Source organism: Sapajus apella, unplaced genomic scaffold, assembly GCF_009761245.1.
Source record: "Sapajus apella isolate SASKATOON/1434 unplaced genomic scaffold, GSC_monkey_1.0 scaffold33, whole genome shotgun sequence".
Classification (NCBI taxonomy): domain Eukaryota; kingdom Metazoa; phylum Chordata; class Mammalia; order Primates; family Cebidae; genus Sapajus; species Sapajus apella.
This window is the reverse complement of record NW_022436973.1, coordinates 22,867,991-22,879,852: the sequence shown is the minus strand read 5'-3', so window position 1 is coordinate 22,879,852 and position 11,862 is coordinate 22,867,991. Positions and strand designations below refer to the sequence as shown.

At 41.4% G+C, this 11,862-nt stretch overlaps 1 protein-coding gene across 8 annotated transcripts in view; it reads left to right on the top strand.

Annotated features, from left to right (window-relative positions):
* Positions 1-11,862, top strand: part of PTPRA (protein tyrosine phosphatase receptor type A) — a 170,865-nt gene that overhangs the window by 41,323 nt on the left and 117,680 nt on the right. For 5 of the 8 annotated variants that reach the window (XM_032295594.1, XM_032295588.1, XM_032295590.1 and 2 more), the window contains exon 2: positions 8,251-8,333. The exons of the other annotated variants lie outside the window; for them this stretch is intronic. Coding sequence is in view for 2 of the 5 variants with exons in the window: in XM_032295588.1 (XP_032151479.1) it covers positions 8,307-8,333 (27 nt within the window). In the remaining 3 variants the exon portion in view is untranslated. The remainder of the gene's footprint in view (positions 1-8,250; positions 8,334-11,862) is intronic. 8 annotated transcript variants of the gene reach the window in all.

Genomic DNA, 11,862 nt, shown 5'->3' with positions numbered 1-11,862 from the left:
AAAAAAAAAAAAAAAAAAGGAAAAAGGAAAAAATGAGATGCACTATTAGAAAAGCTAATAAAAGTAAGGAGAAAATTTTGCTAAGGAAGAATTAGATTTTTATAATACTGGGACATTAGTGTGCACTTTTTTGTTGTGTTTGCAGTTTGTCCTTTATTTTAAAATACTTAAATGTACAGAAAAATTGCAAGAATAGTTACAGAGTATTTTTGCTCCCTGAACCATCAGAGAGCAAGCCCCAACAGCCCCAAATACTTTAATGAGCCTTATAATCTGGAGTTTAGCCAGGCGAGGTGGCTCACACCTGTAATCCTTTATTTAGGAGGCTGAGGCAGGCGGATCATTTCAGGTCAGGAGTTTGAGACTCTCCTGGCCAACATGATGAAATTCTGTCTCTACTAAAAATACAAAAAAATGAGCCCAATGTGGTCATGCCTTCCTGTAGTCCCAGCTACTCGGTTGGCTGAGGCATGAAAATTGCTTGAACCCACGCGGCAGAGGTTGCAGTAAGCCGAGATCGTGCCACTGCACTCCAGCCTGGGTGGCAGAGTGAGACCCTGTCTCCAAAAATAAAATGAAATAAATCTGGACTTTAACAGCAGTACAGTACTACCAGCTTATCTTCAGGTCTCATCTGAGTGATTCTAGTTGTCCCCAAAACATCCTGTATAGCGGAAGGATCCAGTTTCACCAAGGAACTCTGGTTCCCGTTATTGGAAAATGTATTTAGAGGTCAGGTCTGGACACTAGATGTGATTGTTCCACTGAGCTGTCACTGTTTCTAGACTTTCTCAGCAGGCAAAGCTAGAGTATATATGCATGTATATACATACACAAACATACATCCACACACATACACTCATTTCTTTATTTCTTGCTTTGTGTATGTGTGTAATACTATGAGTTCACACTCATACCTACCCTCAGAATTCATTATTTTGTTTTTCTCCCTTTTTGTAATTGTATCTCTCTTCTCTGACAGAGAAACTGAGCTCCAGTTATTCTTAATATATTAATATTTACTTAGTTTATCAATCCCCTTAAATGCACCCAGCCTTTCCTTTCCTTACCAGATCACGTGCATGCTAACCTTGCTCAGCCACACCTAATGGTTTTTAGACTGAATTATTTGGAGATAAAAAGAAGTACAGTTGATGCTCATTATGCACAGATTTCCATTTGCAAATTTACCTACTTGCTAAAATTTATTTGTAACCCCAAAATCTGTACTCATAGTACTTTTATAGTCATTCATGAACATATGCAGAAGAGTGAAACATTTGAGTCGCTATTGGGTAACATGCATATTCCTAAGGGAGGCCAAGCAAGGCAGCCTACTGCCTTCTTCAAGCCCTCATACTGTAAATAGGTGTCCTTTTTGCAGTTTACTTAGTGCCACATATTTTGCATTTTGGCTGCTTTTACTTAGCATATGTTTTCAAGTTCCATCCGTGTTTATAGCATGTTTCAGTACTTCATTCTTTTTAAAGAGCTGGGTCTCACTGTGTTGCAGGCTGGAATGCAGTGGCTGTTCACATATGCCATCATAGCATACTATAGCCTCAAACTTTCACTGGGCTCAAGTGATCCTCCCACCTCAGCCTCCCAAGTAGCTGAGATTAGAGGTGTGGGCCACTGTACCAGGCGCCTTCCTTCTTAAGGCTGAATAATAGTCCATTGTATGTATAATGCCACATTTTGTTTATTCATCCAATATTGGACATTTAGGTTATTTCCACCTTTGGCTGTCTTGTGAAAATCTTTTCATGTGCTTGTTGGCCATTAGTATATATTCTTTGGAGGAATGTCTCTTCTGATTCCTTGCCCATTTTTAAATTGAGGGGAGGTGTCTTTTTGTTGTTGGATTGTAAGAGTCCTTTATCTGTTCTGATAATAGACCCTTATCAGATATGTGATATCTGATTAACACATATTTTCTTGCCTCCCATAGGTTGTCTTTCAAAATTTTGATGAAGCCCAATTTATCAATGTTTTTGTTGTTTATGCTTTTTAGTGTCATGTCTAAGAATCCATTTTCAAATTCAGTGCCATGAAGATTTACCTATGTTTTCTAAGAATTTTATAGTTTTAGACTGGGTACGGTGACTCATGCCTGTAAATCCCAGCTGAGGCAGGCAGATTGCCTGAGCTCGGGATTTCAAGACCAGCCTGAGCAAGATGGTGCCCATCTCTACTAAAATACAAAAAATTAGCTGATGGTGCATGCTTCTTCAGCTACTTGGGAGGTTGAGGCAGGAGTTACTTACACCAGGTAGACAGAGGTTGCAATGAACCAACGTTGGATCACTGCACTCCATCCTGGGCCACAGAGTAAGACTCTGTTTCAAAAAATAAAAAGAAGAATTTTATAGTATTAGCTTTTTAAGTTTTTGATACACTTTGATAATGTTTTTGTTTTTTTGATTTTTGAGGCAGGGTCTTGCTCTGTGGTGCAGGCTGGAGTGCAGTGGCACAGTCTTGGCTCACTGCAACCTGGGCTCAAGCTGTCTTCCTATCTCAGCCTCCCAAGTAGCTGGGATCACAGGCTTGTGCCACCATGCCTGGCTAATTTTTGTATTTTTTCTAGAGACGGGGTTTTACTATTATTGCCTAGGCTGGTCTTGAACTCCTGGGCTCTAGTAATCCGAGCCCACTTTGGCCTCCCAACATGCTAGGATTACAGGTGTGAACCACCACTTTCAGTCCCAAGTTAATTTTTATATATGGTATGAGGTAAGGATTCCTTTTGCATGTGGGTATCCAGTTGTCCTAGTGCCATTTGTTTAAGAGCCTGTTCTTTTCCCATTGAATGTTGTCTTAGCACTCTTCCCAAAAATTAGTTGACAGTAAGGTGTGTGTGGTGGCTCATGCTTGTAATCCCAAAGCTTTGGAAGACTCAGATGGAAAGATTGCTTGAGGCTAGTATTTCATCACCAGCGAGTCATGGTGGTGTGTGCCTCTGGGAGGTTGAGGCAGGAAGATAGCTTGAACTCCTAAGTTGAAGGCTGCAGTGAGCTCTGATTGTGCCACTGCACTGTAGCCTGGGCAACAGAGTGAGACACTCAGTTGACTATAGATGCTTGTATTTATTTCTGGATTCATTTAATACTATTCCATTGATCTGTATATTACTCCTTATACCATTATCACACTGCTTTGGTTACTGGTGCTTTGCAATAAGTTTTGAAATCAGGAAGTATGAATTCTCCAACTTTGTTTTTCCTTTTCAAGATTATTTTGGCCATTCTGAGTCCTTTGCAATTCTATATAAATTTTGGGGTCCGGTTTTTTTATTTCTTTTTATTATTTTTTATTTTTATTTATTTATTTTTTTGAGACAGAGCCTCACTCTGTTTCCCAGGCTGGAGTACAGTGGTACGATCTTGGCTCACTGCAACCTCCATCTCCCGGGTTCAAGCTCTGCCTCAGCCTACCAAGTAGCTGGGATTACAGGCGTGTGTCATCATGCCCAGCTAAATTTTGTATTTTTAGTAGAGACACGGTTTCACCATGTTGGCCAGGCTGGTCTCGAACTCCTGACCTCAAGTTATCCACCATCCTCAGCCTCCCAAAGTGCTGGGATTTACAGGCCTGAAAGCTTTTTTATTTCTGGAAAAAGAAAAAAAAAAAAAGATACAGGATGTCTTTCCATTTTTTTAGGGTCTTCTTGTTCTTGCAGGTAGATTTTCCCTGAGATATTTTCATTGAGACCTTGGGCCTAGAGAGCCACAACTTCATGAGAGATAATTTCTCCGGAGCCTTTCCTACCCCTTCTCCTATTTCCTGTCTCCTTTCCTTCCTTGGTTATTCAAATGTGTTAAATGCTCCTGGGTCCAGTACAGAGGTCAGCTCACACTTCCAGCTTTAGCTTTGGTTCACTTTTTGTTTTCTTGCCACTGGTAGTTTCCCCTGCCTTCTTGAGAACTTAGCTAAGCTTTTCAAAGGATGTTTGCATTTATCCAACATTTCTAGATTTTGGTAGCTGGAGGGTTTTAATAATTTTCTAGATTCCTATACAGTATTACTAGATTAGAAAAAAGGTAAAGCTGGGTGTGGTGGCACATGCCTGTAATCCCAACTACTCAGGAGGCTGAAGTGGGAGGACTGCTTGAGTCTGGGAGTTAGACACCAACCTGGGCAACACAGCGAGACCTATTTCAAAAAAAAAAGTAAGACGCCCAGGCATGGTGACTCACGCCTGTACTGTAATCCTAGCACTTTGGGAGGCTGAGGCAGGTGGATCACAAGGTCAGGAGTTCACGACCAGCCAAGCCAAGATGGTGAAACCCCATCTCTACTGAAAATACAAAAATTAGCTGGGTGCAGTGGCAGGCGTCTATAATACAAAAATTAGCTGGGTGCAGTGGCAGGCGTCTATAATCCCAGCTGCTCGGGAGGCTGAGGCAGGAGAATTGCTTGAACCCGGGTGGCAGAGGTTGCAGTGAACCAAGATTGCGCCACTTCACTCCAGCCTCCAACTTGGGCAATAGAGTGAGACTTGGTCTCAAAAACAAACAAACAAAAAAAGATGATGTTTTTTATGGAATTTAGATGAAGTTTAGTATATAGAAATATTGGGTGTCAGGCAAAGTATTAATTACTTTGTACATATTCTCTTTTTCTTCTTTTTTAAAGAGACAGGGTGGCCAGGCGTGATGGCTCATGCCTGTAATCCCAGCACTCTGGGAGGCCAAGGCAGGCTGATCACAAGGTCAAGAGATCGAGACCACCCTGGCCAATATGGTGAAACCCCATCTCTACTAAAAATACAAAAATTAGCTGAATGTGGTGGTGCGTACCTGTAGTCCTCGCTACTCAGGAGGCTAAGGCAGGAGAATCGCTTGAACCTGGGAGCTGAAGGTTGCAGTGAGCCAAGATTGTGCCACTGCACTCCAGCGTGGCCACAGAGTGAGACTCCATTTCAAAAAAAAAGAGACAGGGTGCCCAGGCTAAACTCTGACTCTTCGGTTCAGCTGATCCTGCCTTAGCCTCTGGAGTAGCTGGGGTCTACAGGCACACGCCACTGTGCCTGGCTACGTATTCACTTATAACACTCTTATTTTTAAATGAAAGCTCTTCTTTATAAAATAGATCAGGAGAGCAATTTTCCTGTCTTGCTTCCTGAGGAAGCAAAAAGACAGAAACATAGTGAGTATCAAGACTAGTGGTTGCCGTAGTAAGCATGGGACTTACTATGGATGGCTCTGTCAACAGTAGGGGATGGTACTATCGTTTTATTTGTGGACTCTCTTTGATTTCTGGACAGGGTTTTATTTCCCATCTTTGCGATATGAGAGTCTGCCATATCCACACATTGACTCTTCCCATTTGTTTTATTCACTTAATTAGACCATGATTGGAAAGCCTCACTGGCTGTGTACATTGCAGCATACATAGGAGTATATGACAGTTATGATACATTTCAAACAGGGCTTTAAAACTTTTCATTCAGTTCCTTTTGGATAAAGCTCTTTTCCTCTTGTGGTCGTTCACATACATGAAATATAGGCTTTATGTAGTCAGTAGGTGAGAGCAGATTTTGGAGCCATATACACCTGGGTTTGAGTCTCAGTTTTGCCGTGTACCAGTCGTTTGTGGACAAGTTATTTATTAATAACTATTCCATGCCATGGTTTCTTCATTGGTAGTATCTTCAAAGTGAAGTATCTATTTCCTGTACTGTTTTGAAGGTAACCTTAAATAATGTACATTGTACAGTTTGATACAGTGTCTGACACATAGTAAGTACTTTAATATATAATACCTATTTTTATTCTGATCCTTGTTGAGCTGCTGCTTTTTGATGTGTTCTGATTATCTGTAATTGGTAATCAGCCATGTATTGACATCGTCCAAGATTTGACAAAGTTGATTGTCTCAAATCAAATTTCCTTCTTTCTTTTTTTTTTTTTTAAAGGTGGGGTTTCACCAGCTAAATTTTGTATTTTTAGTAGAGACATGGTTTTACCATGTTGGTCAGGCTGGTCTTGAACTCCTGACCTCCTGATCCGCCCGCTTCAGCCTCCCAAAGTGCTGGGATTACAGGCGTGAGCCACTGCACCTGGCCTAGTACAACTTTTATTTAGCAAATGAGGAAGCTGAGTTTATGAGATGTCTGTGAAGTCCATTGTCTGATCTTTTAGTTTCTTAGTACCTGGGAATGTGCTTTTTTATTATATATAAATAATAGATGGTTGTTATGGAATATTTGGATAGTACAGAAGTCTAGGATTTTTACCATTTTGGTTTGTTTATTGGAAGTCTCTTCCCCCAGTGGTTCTTGTTTCTCCATCAGTGTGAATGCACACTCCAGTGTGGATGTGAATGTTAATTTATGTACTAGCTGGATTCTACAGGAAGCAGACACAGATGGGGTTGGAGGGCAGAGGACTTATTAGGGGAGTAATGCCTGTGAAGAAACAGAGAAGGGAACATGTTTGAGTATGGGGAGCCATCAGACTGCAACGCACACCTGACAAAGCCCACTCAGATTGCCTAATAGAGGAATGCCACAAGGGGTAGAAATGGCTAGGCTCTTGTACTAACTTTGTGCAGTCATTGGCTAAAGGTAGGTCTTTGACCAATGTAGAGGTTTTCAGCTTTGGCACTATTGACATTTGGGACCAGATACTTCTTTGTTATAGGGGGCCGTCCTGTGATTTGTAAGATGCTTAGCAGCGTCCTAGGCCTCTATCCCCTAGATGCTGCTAGCACAGCGTCCCTGCTATTAGTTGTGACAGTCAAAACTATCTTTAGACACTGCCTTATGTTCCCTAGGGAAGGTTCTAATGGTATATATAAACGACCCTGTAGTGGCATGGTCCAAGTTGTGTGACAGAGAGGAGCGTTCCATACTATGAGCTTACTGGAAAGACCTATGAGCTATTCAGTGATCTGAACTATTTATTTAAGATGGAGCTTTGTTCTGTGGCTCCTAGAATTTTTTTTTTTTTTTTTGAGACGGAGTTTCGCTCTTGTTACCCAGGCTGGAGTGCAATGGCACGATCTCGGCTCACCGCAACCTCCGCCTCCTGGGTTCAGGCCATTCTCCTGCCTCAGCCTCCTGAGTAGCTGGGATTACAGGCACGCACCACCATGCCCAGCTAATTTTTTGTATTTTTAGTAGAGACGGGGTTTCACCATGTTGACCAGGATGGTCTCGATCTCTTGACCTCGTGATCCACCCGCCTCCGCCTCCCACAGTGCTGGGATTACAGGCTTGAGCCACCGCGCCCGGCCTGGCTCCTAGAATTTTAAGCACACCTCTGTGAAACATCTTGTTAGGGTATACTCCATTATCCAAAACAATCCATAGTGATTTAAATAGAGTTGTTTTTTCAGGCTAGGCGTGGTGGCTCACGCCTGTAATTCTAGCACTTTGGCAGGCAGGCTGAGGCAAGCAGATCACCTGAGGTTGGGAGTTTGAGATCAGCCTGACCAACATGGAGAAACCTCGTCTCCACTAAAAATAAAAAATTAGCCAGGTGTGGTGATGCATGCCTGTAAACTCGGGAGGCTGAGGCATGAGAATCACTTGAACCTGTGAGGCGGAGGTTGCTGTGAGCTGAGATCATGCGATTGCACTCCAGCCTGGGCAACAATAGTGAAACCCTGTCTCAAAAAATAAAATAAATAAAATAGGGCTCTTTTTATTTTTATTTTTTATCCATTTATTTCTTTATCTTTTCTTTTTTTTTTTTGCAGACAGAGTCTCACTCTGTCACCCAGACTGGAGTACAGTGGCGTGATCCGGTCTCACTGCAACCTCTGCCCCCTGGGTTCAATCGATCCTCCTGCCTCAACCTCCCAAGTAGCTGGGATTACAGGTGTGCGCCACCATGCCCGGCTAATTTTTGTATTTTTAATAGAGATGGGGTTTTGGCATGTTGGCCAGGCTGGTCTCAAACTCCTGACCTCATGTGATCCAGTTGACTTCCCCATGTGCTGGGATAACAAGTGTGAGCCACTGTGCCTGGCTGTTTTCTTTTGAGACTGGGTCTCACTCTTTCCCAGGCTGGAGTGTAGTGGCACAATCTCAGCTCATTGCAACCTCCACCTTGTGGGCTCAAGCAATTTTCCTACCTCAGCCTCCTGAGTAGCTGGGACTACATGCACATGCCACCCATGCCTGGCTACTTTTTGTGGAGATGAGATTTTGCATGTTGCCTAGGCTGGTCTTGAATTCAAAAGCTAAAACAGTCTACCCAGGAATGTTGTATGTTTCTAAAGGTATTTTTCCTTCGGTTGCAGGTGACACAACTAAAAAAACAAAAAACACAGTATTTATGGAATTCCAATGAGTGGTAATGGATGATGCAGTTCAAATAACTAAGGTAAGAGAAATAAAACCAGAACTGTGAGGAGGCTTTTGCCAGTCAAATAGTGTCCTTAAATAAAGCTAACATCAGATTCTTTCCTGCTTCATTTTGTTTCTAAGCTATAAGAGTAGCTTATTTTTTATGATTACAAACATTGTAATTATCATCCTTTAAGAAACTTCTTAACCTGATTGTGAATCAGAAACACTTAAGGAGCTTTTTAAAAAGAAAAGAAGACCAAAGTCAGGCTGGGTGTGGTGGCTCATGCCTGTAATCCCAGCACTTTAGGAGGCTGAGGCGGGTGGATTACTTGAGGTCAGGAGTTCAGGACCAGGCTGGCCAACATAATGAAACCCCATCTCTACCAAAAATGCAAAAATTAGCTAGGTGTGGTGGCATGTGCCTGTAATCCCAGCCAGTCAGGAGGCTGAGGCAGGTGGATCCCTTGAACCCGGGAGACAGAGGTTGCAGTGAGCCAAGATCACACCCCACTGCATTTCGGCCTGGGCACCAAAGAATGAAACTCCTTCTCAAAAAAAAAGACCAGTGTCATTGCCCTGTCAGCATGCCCTTGCTGAATTAAAGCTTCTGTGGGTAGAGCACAGATGATCTCCAAGTTTTAAGTGGAAATGTAAACCAACTCCACAGTTTTAGAAAACTCTTTGGCAATATCTGAGAAACATACATGTATCTGATAACCCAGGTGTTTCAATTCTAGGTATTCACCTTTGAAAAATGAAAAATACATATCTACACAAAAGTACACATAGAAATGTTCACTGCAACTTTATGTATTATAGCCAGAAAAAATGAATTCAAAAACAAGTGAATATTTAAATAAATTGTGATATACAGCCAGCCATGGTGGCTCACATCTCTAATCCCAACACTTTTGGAGGCTAAGACAGGCAGATCACTTGAGGTCAGCCTCACCAACATGGTAAAACCCTGTCTCTACTAAAATTATGAAAATTAACTGAGTGTGGTGGTGGTGGTACATGCCTGCAATTCTAGCTACTCAGGAGGCTGAGGCGGGAGAATGGCTTGAACCCAGGAGACAAGAGGTTGCAGTGAGCCGAGATCACGCCGCTATACTCCATCCAGCCTGAGCAACAGGGCAAGACTATGTCTCAAAAAAAAATTGATATACACTATTGATAAAATGGAATTTTATTCAGTAATAAAAAGGAACAAACTACCAGTACACACAACAACATGGATGAATCTCGTAGATAAAAGGTTGAGTGAAATCAACCAGATGGATAAGAAAATGTAGATGTAGCACAGTTACCAAATAAAACTAAACTATGATGATAGAGGTCAGACCCATGCTTCCTCTGGCGGGAGGTGGGAGGTTGTGACTGGAAAGAGATACGAGAGAACCTCTGCAGCACTGAAAAGGTTTTACATGTTAATGTGTTTATATACATACTTTTCTTGTGGTAAAATATATATAACATTAAATTTATCATTTTAACTACTTTTAAAGTATGCAATTCATTGACATTATGTACTTTCCTGTTGTGCAGCCATCACCACCATCCATCTCCAGAACTTTTTCATCTTCTCCAACTGAAACTCTATATCCATTAAACACTATCCCCATTTCCTTCTCCCCCAACTGCTGACAACCACTATTCTACTTTCTGTCACTATGAATTTGACTATAATAGTTACCTCATGTAAGTGGAATCATATAATATTTGTCATTTGGTGTCTGGTTTATTTCATATAAGTTTATTTCACAAAGGTATCTTGTTTATTTCACATAGGATGACCTTGACTTGTTTTCAAGTCATCCATGTTGTAGCATGTCTCAGAATTTCTATTTTATGGCTGAATCATATTCTGTTGTATGTTTATACTACATTCATTCATATCCATTCATTCATTTGATGGACACTCGGGCTGCTTCCATCTTTTGGCTGTTGTGACTAATGGTGCAATGAACATGGGTGTAAGCTGGGCATGGTGCCTCACACCTATAATCCCAGTACTTTGGGAGACCGAGGCAGGCGGATCACCTGAGGTCAGGAGTTCAAGGCCAGCTTGGACAACATGGTGAAACCCCATCTCTACTAAAAATACAAAAATTAGCCAGGTGTGGTGGCGCGTGTCTGTAATTTCCAGCTACTCTGGAGGCTGAAGCAGGAGAATCTCTTGGACCTGGCAGGCGGAGGTTGCAGTGAGCTGAGATTGTGCCACTGTACTCCAGCCTGGGAAATAGGGCGAGACTCTGTCTCAATTAAAAAAAAAAAAAAAAAAAAAAAAGACATGGGTATACAAACATCTTTTCAAGTCCCTGTTTTAGTTATTTTTAGTATATTCTTACAAGTAAAATTACTGGATCATATGGTAATTCCATGTTTAATTTTTTGAGGCGTCACCATGCTGTTTTTCATAGTACTGCATGATTTTATATTCCCAACAGCAATGCACAAGGGCTTCACTTTCTTTACATTCTCCTTTTTGGTGACCTCCATAATTCTGAATTATATGAGTATGCTCTTTCTTCTTAATTTTTTTATTAATAAAAAGGACAACATTTTTTCTTTGCCTCTCCAATGTGAAAAATAGGAACTTACCTCACACTATCACCCCATTTAATATTTGTATTATTTCCTGTTCTTCTGCTGTTTATTAGTTTCCTCAGACTTTTGTAACAAAACTTCATAAACTGGGTGGCTTAAACAATAGAAATTTATTGTCTCAGACTTTTGGAGGCTAGAAGTCCTGAGGACTGTGAGGGAGAATCTATTCTATGATTTTTTTCTAGCTTTTGGTAGCCTTAGGCATCCCTTACCCTGTAGATGGCATTTTCTCTGTATCTTCAAATTGTCTTCCCTCTATGCATATCTGTCTCTTGTGTTCAAATTTCCTTTTTCAAAATAAGTACGACAGTCATTGGATTAGGGACCACCCTAATGAGCTCATCTCAACTTGATCATCTGCAAAGACACTTTCTAAATAAAGTCACATTCACAAGAACTGAGTAGGGGTTATGATTTTAACATCTTTTGGGGGACACAATTCAGCCTGGGCAACAGAGCAGGACTCTGTCTCAACAAAACTAAACAAAAACAAAAAACCCAATTAAACCCATAAAGTGTTGGCTACATTTCTAACTTTCAGAAGCACTCGTGAACCTGTTTTTTAGGTTAATTTTCAGCACTCTTTCCTTCTTTCTTTCCTTTCCTTTTTAATTTTAATTTTTTTTTTTTGAGACAGAGTCTTGCCCTGTCACTCAGGCTGGAGTGCAGTGGTGCAATCTTGGCTCACTGCAGCCTCCACCTCCCAGGCTCAAGTGAGTCTCCTGCCTGAGCCTCCCAAGTAGCTGGGATTACAGGTGTTTGCCACCATGCCTGGCTAATTTTTGTATTTTTAGTAGAAACAGGAGTTTTGCTATGTTGGCCAGGCTGGTCTTGAACTTCTGGTCTCAAGTGATCCACCCACCTCAGCCTCCCAAAGTGCTGGGATTACAGGCATACAGTACCGCGCCCAGCCTTCTTTCTTTTCCTTTATTTCCTCCTTTTTTTTTTTTTTT